The sequence below is a fragment of the Colletes latitarsis genome, chromosome 11 (genome assembly GCF_051014445.1).
Source record: "Colletes latitarsis isolate SP2378_abdomen chromosome 11, iyColLati1, whole genome shotgun sequence".
Classification (NCBI taxonomy): domain Eukaryota; kingdom Metazoa; phylum Arthropoda; class Insecta; order Hymenoptera; family Colletidae; genus Colletes; species Colletes latitarsis.
Window position 1 is genome coordinate 26586880 of NC_135144.1, and position 21050 is coordinate 26607929.

The 21050-nt window shown below is 39.1% G+C and overlaps 1 protein-coding gene across 2 annotated transcripts in view; it reads left to right on the forward strand.

Annotated features, from left to right (window-relative positions):
- LOC143348663 (tRNA dimethylallyltransferase) overlaps positions 1 to 18712 on the forward strand; it is a 109311-nt gene extending 90599 nt beyond the window's left edge. For both annotated transcript variants that reach the window (XM_076779228.1, XM_076779229.1), the window contains exons 5-9: positions 3299 to 3414; positions 16660 to 16756; positions 17651 to 17764; positions 18182 to 18370; positions 18450 to 18712. In XM_076779228.1, coding sequence (XP_076635343.1) covers positions 3299 to 3414; positions 16660 to 16756; positions 17651 to 17764; positions 18182 to 18370; positions 18450 to 18569 — 636 coding nt within the window. In that variant the 3' untranslated portion in view covers positions 18570 to 18712. The remainder of the gene's footprint in view (positions 1 to 3298; positions 3415 to 16659; positions 16757 to 17650; positions 17765 to 18181; positions 18371 to 18449) is intronic.
- Positions 18713 to 21050: the final 2338 nt, after the last annotated feature.

The following is a 21050-nucleotide window of genomic DNA, read 5'->3' on the forward strand; positions in this document are numbered from 1 at the left end:
TCTTGTAACATCCTATTAACTCCTTAACGTACGATTTAATGTAATTTTTCAAACCTATACTATTTAATTTTGTTTGAATTTGTTCGTACAAGGAATAACCACGATTTGGTTTACGAATATTTCGTGAATGTAAAAATGATTGTGAAACTTGACATCAAGAACTTGTAACGAGTCAGACTCGTCATTGTACGATAAGGGGTTAATACTACATCGAGTACCATAATTGAACGTGACGAGAGTATAGTTCAATATCGATGCATGTTTCATTTGTGAAATGTGCTCCTTTGGAATCGTTTTCGATACAAGAATTTCACAAGTCGATTAGCCAACGTGAATATAAAACGGTGTCACGTTTATGGAAAAAGCGTGAAGATGGCTTTTCTTTAAAATGATCAATCGTTAAGGTGCAATATCAAGGCAAATTTTATACCCTGTTCTCAATTTTAAAACTGTTACGTTAAATTTTAATTCGTAATACGAGCTTAAATAGGAAGTTGTAACCGACCTTTATATGCATAATTTGTTTCTTCGCTACAACTTCCGTTTTCCTTTCAATTTGCTTTCTGGTGTCCCGCCAACTGTGACTCTATTTAACTTCGAAGCGTCTAAAAAATTGCTTAAAGTACATCATATTTGATATCTTAATCGTTTATTTATTTTGGGATATTTTCGAAACGAGCAGCCTGTGCTAACAGAATTTTGGCCAACGATTTATCTTCGGCTACGATTCGACGTGCTTCCCCATATATGCACAAATGTTCTAACCGTCCTAATAAATTAAGTGCCGCTAATGCATTTAGTGCGCGTTTCCAGTCGAACGATATTTGTTTCAAGATTGAATCTATTCGCTGAGCAACGGTCTGAATGGTTCGTATTAATCATCGTTGATTTCCTGCAAGTTGAATTTTAAACGTAGCATCGTGCACGTCGTATCATTTCTCAATTTCATAAATACACGTTGGCGAAACGTTATTCCTTTTGGCGAATCGAAAACGGTGCCTGAAAGGAACGAAATCGATCAAGACGTATCATTGGCGTAGGAATATTAATAGTTTTCTCGGGTCTGACATTTATATTTATCTGATTAGAGAGGTTGCGCGTTTCAGCGATACGTACTACGAAATATTAATGACCACGGAACAACGTCGGTGGTCTTTTTAATAGAAACAAAAGCGACGAGAGGAAAAAGAAGAAGAGACGAAGAAACTGTCCAAAGTCGTGTGTTTGCTCTCGACAGGACGACGCTAAACTTTTGGGTACACACTTTCCACGTTTCGTGTAACCGTTCCGTGAAACCTTCGTCTCGTTACCTTCTAACGTGTGCACATATTTAATTTGCTCGTTTTATCGGAATTTCTAATCGCAGCCGCTCCGGCCACGTTTAATAAAAGGAAACCGATGATCGTTTAATCGAGCGCTCGGCGTGTTTTAAAAACGAAATAAAGGAACGTCATAAATTTATAAATAACTCGTAAAATACGATTTACCGATCGCGCGTTAATTTATTACTGGTAAATAGTTGTTCGCTTATGTAAATAATTTGCTTAATTACAGCCGCGGCGATATCGAATCGGTGGATTCGTTCTTTCGTAAGCAATCTTCGTCGATTTTACTTCCTCTTATCTGGCCCGTAATATTCTTAATTGGCGGAGTGACATTTAGTTTAAAGACTCGTTAAATTTACTTTACACGAAACGAGTGTGCTTTTAAAAAAATTGCTGCCTAATACACGCACGTGTTCGTGAAACAAAAAAGTCGTAGACTCTTTCAAAATTCTTGCACCACAATATAGAACCTGTGAATCTTGTAAAACATTTTTTGTTCGTTCCATCTTTTCTTACGATCTCTAAATTCGTTTCTGCAAAATGGAGTACACTGAGTCTCGCGATTATTACACTCTAGAAGCCTCTGAGGCCCAACTGGAAGGAACTGTCGAAGAGTGTCCGACTCGACAAAATGACCAAAATTCACTTGGACCTAGATGCAAACAATTAGATCCACGAGAAAGAAATCTGAACGCGATTCGATTAATTCTGTTCACGCCGTGGTCGAGCAAATATCCCGACGAATGACACTCTTCTTTTATTTTTTCGTTTGTTTCTAACGCGCACCTGAGTCACGTCAGAGTGGTTTATGGTCTTCGACACGCATGCCTGGCCAGTCAGATTTTGTGTGTGGGCAAATTCAAGGACACGGAACTCTCCTAACGCGTTTCAGCTATTAGCGAATTCCTACCGAAGGGAGGAATGAGAGAGAGAGAGAGAAATAAAGAGAGAAAGAGGACAGGATTAATTTCAAAACCTGTCGGAGGCCACCGAAGACGATGGTATCGTTCTTTCTTTTTTCTAAGGATACGGGTCAGCTTTCGAACTCTTGCGTAACATACGCGGTTCATTGATATCGAGATCCCTCTTGACACAGCGATTATCAAAATCTCTGCACCACCAAGGGCTGAAACCTCGTTCTTCTCGACAGAATGAACTTTAAAGTGAAACAAAAGAAATTCTTTTAGATCATCATCGAGAAAAATATAAAATAGTGTGTGTGTGTAATTGTTAATTTTATCGTGAATGAACTGTGAAGATATTTAGGAGGCAATGAAATCATTCGGGGAGAATATTAAATATATATTGGTTATATTAAACCGTGTTATAAATGTATCCCCGTTCCATCTGTAAAATAGTCTAAACTAATTTGAAACTAAAAGTTTATTAATATTCTTAACCTACGCTTCTACTCACGCATTTCCAATTTAGGGTAGTGCTATTATAGGTACGTGTCTTTTACAGAAATAGCTTCATTACTCCGGAACGTGTCTTCGACGTAAGTAGTTTACCAAGGTTTTTATTTCGCACGTGTAAACGTTGCGTAGCTTTCTCGAAATTGAAAAATAGGTAAATAGAACGGTCTTTTATTTTTCACGTGCTCGTCTGTCAGCGATAGCGATATAAAAAACGCCCAAGTATCCAAATATGTACAATCGGAATGTGGAAGAATTTTTATCGTTCGAAATGACTATATAATTTTTTTTATATTAGCCTCGTATTGCAAGAATACTATCGTATGAAAATTGGATAAAATTATGACTTAATATTTCGTGGCGTAACGAAGATAAAAAGGTAAATAGGAACGTCGATGATATAAACAACAGTTTTACCATCCTCCAGTAGAATGTAACAAGTGTAAAAAGAGCGAGGATAATTCGAAAGCGGTCGATGAGTTAATGTTTCTAAAAAGCCGACGCCCGTTCGTGCAGCCATTAATTAATTCCAACACCCTTTCTCCGAAATTTTTGCAGAAAGTCCTCGAAGAGCGGCTCGAGAGCAGGGTCGATGCCATGTTGAAGACCGGTCTGGTGCAGGAACTGCTTGACTTTCATCGGAGATACAACGAGCAGCGGATTCAGTCCAACACGTAAGTGCAAGAGTTATGTCAGTAAGTGCTTTATATCACGCGAACCAGTCTGCTGGTTCAAGGATTTATCCTTCGTTTCTCCCCCGTTTTCGTCGTGCCTCGATCCATACTCGTTCCAGGCTGTTCGCTTGACATTTTCCCCGACTCGTCCATCCACTCGAAGGAAAGCAAATTATTGTGTTTAATGTACACAAAAATCCAAACAAACATCGATACGTAATAATCTTGTTAACGATGCTTTCGTGTCGTAGCATTGGGGGACACTTAATCGTGGATATTTCTTTAATGGTCACGTGTCGTAATATTAAAAGTAAACTGAGTACATAGATCTATTGCACAGTTATAATTATATAGAACAATCGTCTGTAGTTTACCACAAAAACAGAGACTGGATAGGTGTGTAAAAAGAGAAGAACTGAGAAGTAAATCGATTACAGCTTCAAATATATTGCGATATTACCAATTGCGTACACTAAATTTGTAATCTAAAAAACAAAGTTAAATATTATATACGATTCCCAGGTATTAAAATAACCCAGACCAGTTATTATTCGTATCTTTACATCTAACAACACCGGAACTTTCTCCATTGCAAGTTGTAAGCTACTGGACCGTTAAAATCTATAATAATCGATTACTAATTTCTCGTATCTAACTATCGGGTCCTAAATAAGGTTTATTCGCTCTATATCACGAAACGGGTGTCTCCTAAATAAAGAGTAATTTACAAGAAAACACGATATGGTTCTTAGGTTGAATGTTGGTGCAAAGATTCGTCAAAATCGGTGTCCGAAAATTAGTTTCTTCGCGATTGGGTCGCTCGGTATGTACGCGTTCCCCGAATTTACGAGTCACGTGTAAGCAGCGGACACGTGAACCGCGCGATTCGTAAACACCGCGTCGAGCGAGCCTCTTGTGAATGAAGCTTGCTCGCCTCTCGCCTAACCAGAGATGCCAGACGGAGCCCCGGGTGCGCCGTGGACACCTCATTCCACTTTCTCACACTATGCCAGATCACGCGTACGTGAGCTCGTGGAGTTTCGGAGAGTCGACAAAGGCAAACTGACAGATGCCCTCTTTCTCGATTATTCCGAAGCTGCCCGAAGTAATTTCGGACCGTCTCGTGGGAGTCGAGAGAGAAAGGCTCACATTTGCCTTCTCGCTCTTGAACAACTGAAATCCGACCTCGTGTCAATGGCGTACGATTTGGAATCTCGACTCTCCAGGTATTTTTACTTTTCGACCTATCTAGGCTCTCATAAGCAAAGTATATGTAATAATGTAAAAAAAAGTTTTGTGAAATTACTGCTAGCTTCTGCTGACAACTTCTGACACCATACAACGACTGTTACTGGCTACTGCTGATCATTACTGGTCCCTGTTTGCTTCTGCTTGCCTCTACTGACCACTACTGACCACTTCTGATATATCTGGCAACTTATAACGATTACTACTGGCTACTGTTTATCTCTGCTAGCCACTATTGACCACTACTGACCACTTCTGATATATCTGGCAACTTATAACGATTACTACTGGCTACTGTTTATCTCTGCTAGCCACTATTGACCACTACTGACCACTTCTGATATATCTGGCAACTTATAACGATTACTACTGGCTACTGTTTGTCTCTGCTGACGTCACAGACGTGACAGTAGTAATCGTTATATGTTGCCAGATATATCAGAAGTGGTCAGCAATGGCCAGTAGGAAAATTCAAAAGTACATGTTACTTTATGATGGTCTCTACCGCTATCGACGACTAGAATGCCCAAGCTTGTCGAGAAGTAGTTGGTTCCGTACAGCAGTGAATGGCGTGCCAAATATAATACATCGAAAAATTGTTAGTTTCATTTAACTTTTTCATATGATTGCGCTATGTACGTTTCGAGAAAGCAAAGAAGAAACTCCGAAACTCTACATGCTCGCGTACGCGATCTGGCATAGTGTGAGAAGTGGAATGTGGTGTCCCCGGTGCACCCGGGGCTCCGTCTGGCATCTCTGCGCCTTACTCGCTTCCGGAAATTGCGAGCGCGTCGACCGGATGCCAGCGAGAAAATAAAGGAAGTAGACAGTCGCGAGGAAAAGTACACGACCGTTGTGGTTTGTTCACTTGGCGTGTGATTAAAAAAAAATATTCTATTCGACGAACAGATAACAAATAAAAATTCTACGTAACATTATATTGTCCTCTATGAAGCTCATCCTCCACTTCTTTTGTATCTGACTTTTGTATCAGCCTTATTTGTCTAATAAATAAGTAAAATAATTTCTTTACGACTATTTTACAATTTCTCAGACCAGGGTACGGTAGAAAATTTATGCTTATTTAAATCGATCTATCAGTTTCTCTTCTATTATTAGTATTTATCTTGTAATATTTTTTAGAAGTCGAACGATATCGGTCATAGAGAATAAACTCTAAGTATTAATCGAATTTTGAAGGATTCGCGTGTAACAGTGGAGGATCTGTTGTTTGTAAACGACGATACCACGTTTTCTGCGTTGCACGTTCGCTGCAACGACATCGTTCTCATCGTGTCATCGAATTCCACGAGAATCGGGTAACCGGCGTTAAATGTTTCGCGCGTATGCAGGGCCCAATGAATGGGGGAATGCTCGCGTCGATGTGTTAGGGATTCTTGTTATTTTTCTTGCGTTGCTTTTGCGTGCAATGATCGACGCGCAAAAACGAACACGCCGCGGGGCATCGTTTTTCGAAATTAGCTGAACGCCCAATAATCACGTTTCAAGAGCGTAATATAAAACTGAACGTTGTTATACGCGCGAAACTGGTGCTGTCTTGCGATGTTACAGCGAATTCCTTGCATTCCCCCGGTGTCGTTTCAAGATAAAAATTGTCGGAAACGCGCATCGTGGCAGTGAATTGGACAAACACTGTTCGATGTTGTTAATTCTCGTGTCGATAATCACATGTTTGGACTAATCAATATTTCTCAATGATCATTCGATCGGTTTCGCGGTTGAAAATTCTGAAAAAATTCGAAGACGCCTATTCGATAATAAGGGATGTATCAAAAAATAACCCATTCTTCTGATAGAGATATTAGGTTGAAATTTGGTATAAGATTTTTTTTCAATTCTCAATAAATTAATCGTGAAAATTCAATACACCGGCTCTGGTAAATTGGTCGTTAAATAATATCGTTTATATAATAGGAAAGAATTGCTACGAGCAATTTTTCTACCTTGCAACTCATGTTCTCGGATCTTGTAATTATTCGAGCGGTTTTCCAGTCGTTCCGAACGATGGAAAGCTCTTTTAAATTCACGGATTCCAAGTGTACAGCCACGGCTACCCATTCGACGGTACGGTGTATGCTTTTAGCTTGCAACGCAGCAGCGTGTCAGTTGCTAGACTTCGATAAGACGGTAATGCTACGAGTATGGATACACCTTTACAGGAAACGCGTATCGCGATAAGGCCCGAGTATCGATTCGATTAACCGCGGTACGTTACGTCGGCGGCATTTGCGTTTGGTAAAATGTGCAGCGATAAACGGTTCGAGAACTGGGTCTGTTGGTTTTGCTATCTGCGCGTTACCGATTTCCTGTTTCGCGCCCAGGTTCGAAAATATTGCAGTCTCATTCGCCGAACGTAGGAATTTTTCGTTGGAGTATCTGTGTTAGCATAACGTAATTTATTGGACGTTGCAGGGTGAAAATAATTCGCGAACCTTGTCACGAAATACCTTTATCGATGGCGAAGGAAACAATCTTGACAGCACGCGAAGAAGAAAAATTTTACCCATCGAATGGGTCCCCCAAAGTGAAAATCTAATGGCTCGAGGGGACCAGAGGCGTCGTTTAGGAATGTTCACGTTGTACGAAGGAAACGAGGCGGAGCAGTATCGTGCACGAACCATAAATTCCGTCCGATATCCAAAGAAAAAATTCGCACAGTAGTTCTCGAAGCTCGTTTCGTAAAAAATCAAGATAAACAGTCCCACACAGTCGAGTTGGAATAAAGCACGGTCCCAAAAGACCGTTTCCTACGATTCCTCCTCGCGCGTTAACGGAAAACTGTTGTTGGTGGCTGGACTGCAAGCTCGCGTGTGGATTATCTTCTGACCAAACACGTTCATTATGATAATTTATTATCCCGTTTCCAGCGAATCCCGCCTGGTCGGCGAATAAAAGGAAACGCAGGAAAGCGGGTTCTCAGCGTGTTGTCTCGGAGAACGATTCGCGAAACGTTCTGCTTAAAATTAATCTGCCCGTTGAAGGCTTTGTGCACGTTGCAGATGATATGGATAAAGCGTACGTCCGGCGTTACCCACATTCCGGATCGAGAATCGCTCCCTCGTCTGCTTATCTCTCGAGTCGAAGAATTTCACCTCTCGAAACCGTTTTACTTTTACGCGTTCGTGTAACTAAGCTTCTCTGTAATTCACCTTCGATCGTGCATAATGAAGATAACGATAATAGAAACGGTAATAATTAGGACTAAAACATATTCTACGGTGAAATATCGTTGTTTGATTCCATCGTACAACCCACAGCCCTACAATTTCAATAGAAATATTAGTGCACCGGTTCTTTTTTAATTTTTAAATAAAAATTCTGTCTCAAGACTGTTCTTTTTTTTATGGAGGGGTGCAGTCGATTTTTCTTGTTCTATCGGTCGATAATATCCCCGAATTTCCGGTGGTTCGATCGACGCTTAATATCGACGCTGACGATTATCGTTAATTATTGTTGCTCGCATATGCGTGCACAGTGCGCGCTGAACTGCATCGCACCGCTGCACCAGCGGCTATGCAAATTACACCGCCAGGCCAATTTGCAGTCGGCTTCGCCACGGCACGTGCAATGCGTGGTACGCAACGTGGAACAGCCCGAGAGAGGAGGTTCCAACTGAATTACTTTGGCGTCTAAGAAGTTCATGGGAACGAGAGTAGATGAACAAGTGTGCCGTCTAAGCGAGCGTTATTGTCTTTGAGAACTTCGACTGACGACTACCAACGTAACGCAGTAGATTAAGACGTTCTATACACAGACGAGCGTGATTCTACGAAACTATCGATTAAATATTGCACTCAATTTATTTTACGTTTAAGTGTATTTAGCAATTTTAATATAAATTTTGCAAAGTTCCTACTTAAACCCCTTACCGTACAACGACGAGTCTGACTCGTGACAAGTTCTACATATTAAAATCAACACACTTTAACATTCACGAGATATTCGTAAAACGAATCTATTCTTTCTCGTGGTCATTCCTCGTACGAACTTAAACAAAATTAAATAGTATACGTTTGAAAAATTACATTAAATCGTACGTTAAGGGGATGTTCGCATCTTCAGCATCGAAATTTATTTAAAAAAAGATCACTGTACGAGAGACGATAATTTTCGCCAGTTTAATAAGAGAAACACGTATGTATAAAGTTACACGCGTTAGATTTTGAATAGGAGGCTCGCGTATCGAAGCTTTGCACGGTTAATAAGAATATGCGTCCGACAAAGAGTGTTTTGCACTAATTATACCTCTTAGAATTATTCACCCTTTTCGTTGCGTCTGGTACAGACTTCCCTCGTTTTACTTCTGCCCGCGTATCTCGATACTAGCGCGTTTCTGCAACTAATATGTCTCGTATTATGCAAATGATCCTGCTCGGTTGCTCTACCTGCTCGACTTTTGCCGGATGTGACGTCACACCCGGGAACATCAGTGTTACAGAAGGCAGGTGTGAATAATATAATATGCCAATACGAGAGTAATACGACAAGTTCATTATACGGAACCTGTACGACGCTATCGAGCAACCGAATTAATATTTCCTGGTGTACAGTGACGTTGTCTCGAGTGACAAAAGTTTCGTAAACGAGTATTATTTTGTAAAAGAACGCTTATTTTTAACTGTTACGTACGTGTGACGACTGGCTGGCGAACTCACGTATACGTGAGAGCGGTCGTCAAAGTATTAAACTAACGTTCAAAGTATCCAAGTACCAAAAGATGTTAGGTCGATTATTGAATTACGAATCGTTAGTTATTCATTAACAATAATATCTATCGAATCATCTAAACTGTTACTCAATATTCGATACTACGAAGAGCCAATAATTTCCAATAAATTGTCATTTCGCGAGGAAAGATTTTCCGAACGAGCCCGTCGGCATTCCATGAATAATTAATTAACAATTTATTACATCTGCGGTTTTTCGTTAAGCCCGGGGAAAAAATTGACGCGTCAGAATACCGTCGAGTTTCTCGTGAATCCGATCCGTTCGGTTATTCCTCAATGCCACGTAACTCGTATTTATATGTAAATTAAGTACCTTTCGCTCATTATAAATGCCTTCGTTAATTACGCTACTCTTGCTAATCGGGATAAGATATTGATAACGGCTGACACGTAAAGACTAGGGCGTCCGATGCATTCGGAATTTCGATGATGAATCGCGTCTCCTCTGCCTTGGAAAAACCGGAAATTAACCGGCTCTCGACGGCGGCATTTCATTTTTTTGCAACGATCTTTATGAAATTTATCGCTGTTAAATTTAACGAGTCGATGAATTCCATTAGCTTCCAGGGTTTTTGCTAATTTAACGAAATCATGTTTTCTATGGAAATTTTCGTGTCTCGTGTTTCACATACAAGGTGTTTTCTTTCGATTCGAGTATACAGGGTGTTCGGCCACCACTGGGAAAATTTTAATGGGGGATTCCAGAGGCTAAAATAAGACGAAAATCAAGAATATCAATTTGTTGATGAAGACTTCGTTAAACAGTTACTAACGTTTAAATTTCCGACCGTACTGAATTTTTTTCTCGAAAACGCGCAAGATTTCGGCGGTATGTCTATTCACCGAAAATGATTATAATTGACCCCTGCAACCGAAAATAATTTTTCCAGAACGATTTGAAATTTTTTAATTTTGTCGAAAAATTTCACACCTTCTCGAATTTTTTTCTAGAAAGTGGGTAGGATTTCGAGGGCATGTCTGTTGACCAAAAATACTTGCAATTGACCCCCGCAACCGAAAATAATTTTTTCAGAACGATTTGAAATTTTTTTTTTTCACCCAAAACTTTCAGCATTTACTCGAATTTTTTTCTCGAAATTGGGTAGGATTTCGGAAGTATGTGTATTCACCAAAAATGATTGTAATTGACCCCCACAGCTAACAATATTTTTTTCAGAACGATTTGAAATATTTTAATTTCATCGAAAAATTTTACACCTTCTCGAATTTTTTTTTAGAAAGTGGGTAGGATTTCGGGGGTATGTCTATTTACCAAAAATGATTGTAATTAGCCCCCGCAACCGAAAATAATTTTTCTTGAACGAGATTTGAAATTTTTTTTTTCGTCGAAAAATTCAGGCACCTACCCCCTGTCGATTTTTCTTAAAAATTCGATTTTCATTTTTAGTCATTTTGTTTGGCGCTATACGTAGGTACCCATGAGCTCTACTTCAGAAAAAAGTTTCATTGAAATATATTCACTATTATTGGAGTTATAGTACTTTCAAATTTGGAACATTTTTATGGAGGATTTCTCATTTTACGGAGTCAAGGAACAACTTTTTCAATGTTGTTAGAATTTTTACATATTCTTCACCAAAATACGCGTTGTTTGCCGTTTGAAACATTAAAATCCTCTAATCCGTTCAGAAATTATGACGTTTTAAAGATACGCGTGAAATTTCGCAGAACCATTTCTGGCCTCATATTAGATTTTCACTAAGGAATTTTTTTCTCGAAAGTGCGTAGGAATTCGGGGCTATGTGTATTGACCAAAATTGATTGTAATTAACCCCCACAACTAAAAATAATTTTTTCATAACGATTTGAAATTTTTTTTTTCGTCGAAAAATTTAAGCACCTACCCCCTGTCGATTTTTCTTAAAAATTCGATTTTCATTTTTAGTCATTTTGTTTGGCGCTATACGTAGGTACCCATGAGCTCTACTTCAGAAAAAAGTTTCATTGAAATATATTCACTATTATAGGAGTTATAGTACTTTCAAATTTGGAACATTTTTATGGAGGATTTCTCATTTTACGGAGTCAAGGAACAACTTTTTCAATGTTGTTAGAATTTTTACATATTCTTCACCAAAATACGCGTTGTTTGCCGTTTGAAACATTAAAATCCTCCAATCCGTTCAGAAGTTATGACGTTTTAAAGATACGCGTGAAATTTCGCAGAACCATTTCTGGCCTCATATTAGATTTTCACTAAGGAATTTTTTTCTCGAAAGTGCGTAGGAATTCGGGGCTATGTGTATTGGCCAAAATTGATTGTAATTAACCCCCATAACTAAAAATAATTTTTTCATAACGATTTGACAAATTTTTTTTCGCCGAAAAATTTCAGCACCTTCCCGATTTTTTTTCTCGAAAGTGGATAGGATTTCGGGGGTATGTGTATTCACCAAAAATGATTGTAATTGACCCCCGCAATCGAAAATAATTTTTCCAGAACGATTTGAAATTTTTGAATTTAATTGTCGCTAACTTTTTAACGAAGCCTCCATGAAAAAATTGGTATTCTTGATTTTCGTCTTATTTTGACCTCCAGAATCCCCCATTAAAATTTTTCCCAGGGGTGGTTGAACACCCTGTATAAGAGTACTTCCGTTCTTATTTTCTTTGTCGTACGAAAAGCTTGCTTTCCGTCGTTGGTAATAATTGTTTCAGCTCGCGAAGGCGACAAGGTATTAATAGTTTCTTTTAAATTGACAACGAGTTATGGATCGTCGCAATTATGTATGCATACTCAGAGACCTAACGTAGCGTTGTAGCGTTGTGGCGTTACGTAAAATGTAAGAGTAGCAGAATGACATTTGCGGACGCGATCATGCCAAATGACGCGTGTAAAATTTCATTACGCGATACGCGAAAAGTTTATCGGGCAAATCTGTCGCTATCGATCGATAAACGATTTTCACTCGATCGTAAAAAGATTCGAGAGAAAAGTTTCGGCCGTCACGTGCACGACACGTGCTATCGATTATAATTTTATTATCGCAATCGCGTAACATAACGTTTAGATCCCATCTTGCTTTCTATCTGGTAATAGAATATTTAAACGTACGAACTGTACATAAATATTCCGCCATTTTTGTCGTCCCCTTAATCGTTCGATTTCACCCTCTTTTATTTTAGATATGTCGACATATTAATTCGAGTTATACGTTTCGAATTTATCCGTGATATGAATCAAGCCAAGTAATATCTTCCTCTATTGATCCTTCCGATTATGCGACATGTTCGTAGTATTGTGACCTTCTGTTTGTATGCGTGCGTATTAGGGCGGTTCTTATCTTCTGACCTCGGAATTTTTTCAGTCTCAGTCAAAATGGCAAAACACGTAAATAAAATAATTCTCGGCACTCCAAATAATATAGCATCCGTTGTCCATCTGCCATTATTTTATATCTTTTTATTTATACGTATAATACAAAGTACACATACATATTTGTTATAGTATTTAAAGTGCAAGAATTATTCTTTTTCGAAATAAAAAGAGAAAAATATCGACCATTTATAATTAAAGAACAGTTTCGTTTAAGTGTACATTACAATTTCAAGATTTCAACCTAACTCTATACGCTCGTTTCGTGTTTATTTCTGTTACGCGAACGAGCTCGCGAATAATTTCAATAGCGCGTTCGTCGAATATTTAAAATCGCATTCGACGGAAAGATGCATCTGATCGCCGTTTCTGATCACGATTTCTGTTTCACGGAATGCCATAAATTTCAACGATTAGCCGATTTACTTGTAATTGTCCCGGTAACTGGACGTCTCCGCGATAAAGAAACAGCAATAATACGCGACGACGCGCTCGTACGGGGACTGGCCTGGCAACAGGTAGTAAAAATATTTTAGAGCAGTTATGCATTCGTGATAATAATTTCTGTCGCTGTCGTTATCTTAATTACCGGTGCAAACTACTACGAACGCCACTGCCACTATTATTATTATCGTAACACGGTATCGCTGGTACCCCCGGTGTTATCACTATTCTTGCTGGAATGTTGGCGCATTTCTGATTAATTCCGATCGTATCAGGGAATTGACGTTTTGATTGGCGCCTGTTAGTCACCATTCTCTCGATAATTACACGAAACGATCGGACGATAACCGTGTCGTTGGTTGGATAACAGTGAATATTGTTACAACGCGCGCGACGTTCCAAAGAAAACCAGGTAATTTATGGGGTAAATAAATCAAAACAAACTTAGACTAGTACATATATTACGAGATTTGCAATATTATATCGATTTAAATATGCTGATAGAGGACCACTCAATTTGTATCGAAAGACACAGATTTCAGGATATTATTCTTCAAGGGGAAACACTGGAAACTTGGATGAGGAAGTCTCAAACGATCACTACGATACTTCAGGCACTTTAAATCAGTAAAACATTTATTAAAAAAGTGTTCGTCTATACGGAAAGTGTGTCCTCTTCAACGCTACCGTAATTTTCTAGTCCTATGGCGGACTTTCCTGGTTCCAATTATCTCCTGAATAAAATTACAATTTTTCTAAACTAGACGAACATTGTCATTGCTAAGGAAACCCCATGAACCTGGAGTTTCACCCCAATATTTAAATACGCTATTCTCGAAGGATCGAAGACGAAAAAAATAAAAGGAACGAATCGATTTTTAAGGCGTTCCCCTGTATTGTGTGCGAGATAAGGCGTTGAATTGTTTGGCGCGTCGCGTTCCTCGGGAACGAGTGGCATGGCGCTTCGTACGCACACACACAGAGCCGCCACGTGGATCTAATTTCTAGTTACAGGTACATATTTGGCATTGACACGTGTGCGAACAAGTGAGCCGTGCCCGCGTTAGCGACGTAGACTTTTCTCGCCACGTAAGCTGCCACCGTCTCGACCTCGCCTAGCTCGCTATCACTATCCAAGCCCTGATAAGATGGCGAGCCTGCAAAATGCAGTTCTCCTTTCGTAGCAGAGATACGATCGCCACTCGAGAACTAGAACCGAGGACGCAAACGTGCTCGCGCGACGCTTCGCCGCCGTTTAAAGACGATAGGACGTACGCCACCCTCTTTCGCTTCTGATTTTTACGCTCGCCACGGCAATAACAACAGTAACAGCGGCCCGTACTACGCTTAGAAAACGTAGAAAAGTGCGCGTAGGAGGAGCCTGTAATCGTCAGCCGCGAGAGATCCGCTGAATCCGGATTTTCTTCTCTTTCACGATTTTGCTTTTTAGCAGTAACGAACAAATTAAAGAATTCATTTTACTGGAGCATCATTTGTCGGTGACAGGACAATTTTAACCCTTGAGTGAACTCTCAATCTCGACTGAATTATTTTACTTTGGTTGACTTTTAACAAATTTGTAAATAGAAATCAATTTTAAATTATTTTAAAAATAATGAACTAATGAATGAAATAAATTTTCAAATAACTGTATTGACACATATTAAACAATTGTTAGTTACCTGGCGGAGGGCCACAACGGCCCCAATAATCCACTTAAGGGTTAATAATGGATTCTGCGGTTTGGATCTCCGAAAGCAACAAAACTTTGGAAGTCAAAGCAATCTACGATTTGCAAAACCATTTTTCTTAATTTGATTTATAAGTCATTTTCAAGGTGAATTATTACGTTTAGATCCTCCAACAATCCCAAAACAACCCCCAGAGAAACGAATAAAATTCATAAATGGGAATATTACACCTGCAAAGCATACTATTTAATTGGATGGCAACCATGTGTTATTTCGGTACAGGTTCGTGAATCTGGAATGGAAAGAATGAATTGTACGCTATTGTTGGGTTTCGTGTTTAAGGGGTGACGATGGAAAAGCTCTGGGAATTGGATCATGAAATTCTGCTAAACTAAGTTACCTCGAAAGGAGGAAAAATTGTCTCGAGATTACTCGTCGAGGCTGATCGTCTACTTTTACTTCGTGGCAATTTCGCTTTTTTTGGCGAAGGACAAAGAACGTGTCTACAGGTTGCGCTTTCTGTTTCTCAAACGCAACATTGAGGTAATGCGACGAGAGTAGAGACGGAGCAGCAGGTAAACGGGTAGCTGCTCGGTGACCTTAATTGGCCACTGTTTTCTGTCTCGAGTATGGAAAGGTTCACTCTCGATAAACCAACCCACGTGTTCAGTAAACATATGCACCTAGGAAAGTACACGAAATTCATTTAACCCTTCTCTTTTTTTCTCTAACATTTCGCTGGAGTTCTGTACAAAATTCCAAAAATTTAGATAATTCGTGAAAACGTAAAATAAAATTTGTTCGAGTTTGAATATTCGTTAAGTACACGTGCACTTAACTAGTTACAGTAAAATTCAGATTATAAGGCATACTCGGGATTGATAATTGGATTATACCATACGAAGTGATAAAAACGAGGAATTGGACCATTTTTACGGGGTTAAGGAACAACTTTTCGAATATTCTTGGAATTTCTAAATATCCTTCATCAAAATACACGTTGTTTGCATTTTGAAACATTAAAAATCCTCCAATCCGTTCAGGAGTTACGATTTTTTAAACAAACGCATGAAATTTCAGGGGAATCGGAATGTCAGGATCAGACATTGTATTTTCGGTAAAGAATTTTTTTTCTCGAAACTGCCTAGGATTTCGGGGGTATGTCTATTGACCAAAAATGATTGTAATTGACCCCTGCAACCGAATATAATTTTTCCAGAACGATTTGAAATTTTTTAATTTCGCCGAAAAATTTGTCTACCTTCGTGAATTTTTTTCTCGAAAATGCGTAGGATTTCGGAGGTATGTGTATTCACCTAAAATGAGTGTAATCGATCCCCACAGCCGACAGTAATTTTTTTAGGATGATTTGAAACTTTTCAATTTCGCCGAAAAATTTAAGCTACTCGGATTTTTTTCTCGAAACTGGGTAGGATTTCGGGGCTACGTCTATTGACTAAAAACGATTGCAATTGACCCTCTCAACCAAAAATAGACTTACTAATATTAGATAATTCGCGTAATTTTACGTAATATCGATTCCATTGCTTTTATGGAACCGCGAAAATCGGTTAGGAAAGTTCAGTAATAAATTGTCCTTTTCTGATTGGTTTTCTATTAGACGTGGATGGTCCGGTTCGCGGCAAATCGGATGATTCAAAGAGCGTTGCGTTGCAGAAGAAATAGGTGGAAGAAAGGTGAAATTGAACGGGTAGTCGGGGGTGGGGAGGCTCCAGGAGAAACGGCGTATATGATTTGGTAAATGTTTATGTTCCAGGCCACCCGATTACACGAAAGGCATCTTTCAGACCATCGGCTTCAAGGAGTTTCACGCTTACCTCGTGCTGCCCGAGGAGGAGAAGCAAGAGAAAAAGGTAAGCAGAAGCGGCGAACTGCAACGTCGTCACGTTCGTTGCAGCTGCGCGTGATGCAGCGCGATTATCGTTGCTGGAACCGATCTCGTTGTCCATGAAACGTTTTATACGCGAATGAAGTCGAATCGGGGAGCTTTAAAGGGATCGATCATTTTCATCGGACCTTGCGGTTCGAACAGTCGCGACCTAGGCGTGCGGTTTCTCCTCCGTTCCTTCGGTTCTTTCTGCTTCCTCTTCCGACCGCCATTTTGGCACGGTTCGCTTCGCAAGCGCGAGGAATTATTTTTAATCGTTCGGGGAGAATGGTCGGAGAATCTTTGTAGAATTTGCCTGCGAAATTGCTTGTATCTTTAGTTTTTTATTTTTATTGAAACGAGATGAAGATTCGCTGTATGTCATTGAGGATTATTTAATTTTCCCTTTATGGCCCTTGAAAGAATCTAGAAAATCAGGCACTGTGATTTTTAACGGTGTAACTTGTTCCATTAATTATCAAGGAATTTAAAGTGTTAAATTTACATTGGTCGCAGTAAACGGAAAATTGGCGGTTTCGTTCGTTTTCGCTATCGTAACTTCAATTAGAAAAATAGGTGTTAATTATATGTTCGAAACGTTACAAATTAGTTTCAAGTTAACTTGTTAGAAAATTGCGTAATTGTGACAGAGTTATTTGTAAGTATTTGAATAATCGGTTCCGGGTTATCGATGGCTTTGCTAATCTATCCGTACAGTGTGTTTAATTTGAAGTCTACAGTACGTCCCGTGTAATTGAACGCTCCTCGAGTCCACTTCTGTTCAGTTACCCGGGGAATCGATCTTTTTCTCCGCGAACAAAAATATTGTACAAGTAAAAGAAGTATGAAATGTTATTTATATGTATGTTTTTAATTACAGGGCCAGAAATTACTCCAACAAGGCATCGACGACTTGAAACTCGTCACAAAGAGATACGCGAAGAGACAACGAAAATGGATCATGAATCGTATGATTCTACGCAACGATAGACAGGTACAAAATCCATTCGAGTAACGTAAAATATTAGAAGTATTATAATATTTTCGTTACTTCATTTTTTCTAGTTATTAATTTGCACTGTATAGAATGTTTGATTTAGTTTAACCACTTTAATTTTGGCGGGAATACTGTGTTAGGCAGTTGAGATTTTTTTTATTCCAAGTTATTTCGACATCACTATGGTACGTAAGATTGAGTTGTTATTCTTGTCGGCTACGATATGGTAAAAACAATGTCAGTGAAAAAACAACCTCGAGGAAAGAGTTATTAATTCCAATAGCACGTTCGTAGTGTATTAATGTGATTGAGATAAACTAAACAGTCTACGTATTCAATTATGAGCATTCAGGTAAAATGTTAGCTATGTTGGATACTAAGTATGGATATTTATTTTACGTATCATAATTACAGGTACCACCGGTGTATGCGTTGGACTGTACCAAATTGGATGAATGGAATAGCTGCGTGTACGAACCAGCCGTGAAAATAATAGACGCTATATTGAGAGACGAAAAACCGGCACAGATACCAATCAACGAGGAGTCTGTCAACTCCAAAAAAGTTACCGATGCCATCAACGAAGAAAGTCATTATTGCGATGTAAGTTTCCGCACCGAATGCTTCTAACAACCCTTTAAATTCTTTTGGATCTTAAACGAACTTGATTTATTTTTTACAGGTCTGCGATAGGATTTTCATTGGAGTTCAGTGGGACATACATTTGAAAAGTATAAAGCATATGAAAGTTCTAAAGAAAAAAAAGAGATCAGAAGAACAAGAAAAAACGCAGGAGAACTAACGGAGACTGATAAAATCATCGATCTCTTTGATTACACTATATAAAATACGTCTAACAATCATTATTTTTTGTGCATATATTTTACTATATATATTAGAAACATTGTACATATTTGGTATTTTAAATACATATCGTTCTCTATCCCCATCTTTCTCGTAAAGGAAGACCCTTTTACCTAGATTATCTATTGATAGATTAGAAACGAAGAATCTGCGGTGTTTCGATGTAGTCGTTGTGGGTTCTTCGCGTATACTGTTTATTTTTAATTATGTAAGGTATTTTAGAAAGTGGGTCCAAGATTTTAGGGTCTTTTAGTACGAAATGAGTAACCAACGTAGGTTCTAAATAGGGGTAATAGAAATCGTTGCACGTATAGGCAAACTAGGTAAGCAAACACGATATAAACGTATTAAAAACAGAAAATCCAAAATTGGTACGTGGAAATTAAAAACTCCCGAGATTTCGATCTCAGCCCTGAGAAAAATCCTGAGTAAAATTTTTTACAAAAATTACTTGGTAGACCCTCAGTTGGTCACGTGACACGAGTTTGACTCTGAATTACTTCTTACGGAGACATTCGAAAGCATACGTATCTGACCCCAGAGATTTTTCTAAATCCGTATACTTATTTTTCTCAAAATTGCCCGATCATATGCGGCTAAAATTTTAGTTCAGCTCATTCTATATACAGATTCATTGATCTGTATAATTAGTATCCAGAGTTCGGTTCAAAAGATTCCTTTAGGATAACTTGTCTGTGTTATTATCACAGACGAGGTATACGAATAGACTTATGGACTTTCGTGGCCCAATCTGACTCCCATACCGACCTGAAAATTCGGGGGTGATTTTAACGTCTTCTTCTCATGGATAGTGATCAGTTAAGAAACTATTCACACAGCTGTAGTGTGTGCGTAAATACACGCGAATTGACTATGGAAGGGATTGAAATGAGACCCCATAAAAATGGGCCGAAAAAATACATTGGGTAAAAGATCTACTCGTATACCACGTCTCTGACAATACTCTTGTATCTTCGATGAATCAATGAGAATCAAAACTAACCTAGCGAAGAAACTCTATATTTATGATGACCTATGCAAAGCGGATCGCAGCCATTTGCTAATATTATTTAGTTTTTAATTAATAATTGCATTACCCAGCTAAGAGCGATACGATTATTAATTAAACGTAAATAATATTACCCAGGTCTCACCACGAGGAGGTTGCTGCGAATGGAGACCCGAAGGGAGATAGATGGAATCCAAGTTCCATCGATCTCCCTTTTACATCCTTAGAAACTAGATTAGTCATGCCAAGTAATTATTTTGTTTGAAAAGGGATGAAGCTAAATTGTTGGAGACGCGACGCGACGCGATGCTGAACCGTACAGCAGATCTTCGGATCGAATCAACACTACCCTTGGTAGATTGATTTCTATTTCTAGAAATCGATCTATCATTGGCAGGCGACTAGATCTTTCGGACAAACTGGACGGCCGATCACATGTTTCGTTCGACGAAACAGTGGTGACCGAAGCAAGAAACGAGGGAACGAGTCGAGAGAAGCTACTTGTTAAATAATTACTTGGCATACGCAGATACACTAGAGACTTAAAATTAACGTCGAAGCTCAAATCTAGTCAAGTTGAAGCTAAAATTCGGACGATAGAAGGAAACAAAGTTCCTTAGATGTTGTACCAAGCAATTATATGGTTAAAAAGAGGGATGAAGCTAAATCGTGGGATACGCGACGCGACGCGACGCGATGCTGAACCGTGCAGCGGATCCGAGGATCGAACCTACTGCCCTTGCTAACTCGATCTCAACAAGAAAACAGAGAACTGCAACTCCGAATCGAGGTCTCCATTTCTCCAACGCAACCCGCCGGGAGCCCGAAGGACCCGACTTAGGCTGTCTGACAAAGAGAGAGTACCTGAGACAGAGTCGACTTCCGCTGGAAGGTATGCGTTTCCGCAGAATACGGAAACTCCACACCTTCCAGCGAAGTGCCGTTTTCCCTCAATCAAGCTTACCAAGGGAAGGCGATTAGATCTTTCGGACCAGATACACGGCCGATCACATGTTTCAATCGATGAAACAGCGGTGACCGAAGCTAGGAACGAGGGAACGAGAAAACGAGAAGCTACTTATTGAATAATTGCTTGGTAAAACGCGAAAATATGTACAATAAAGAAATCTTCGACGTTAATTTTAAGATTCGCGACGAAGCTTAAATCTAATAGACTTAGAATTAAATGTCCCTCGGCGGATGTGGCGTACTCCTTCGATGTCCCTGCGAATAATCTGAAACTAAAATTGATATTCATATTAGTGACATACGTAAGGAAATATAATAAACACCATGCAAACTAGACGAAGCGATGGAATAATTAGTCGTGCTGATGTACCTAAAAGTGAGAATCTATAAGATTCTCGATGCTAGACCTACCTAAGGAAATGTACAAAATTTACACATGTT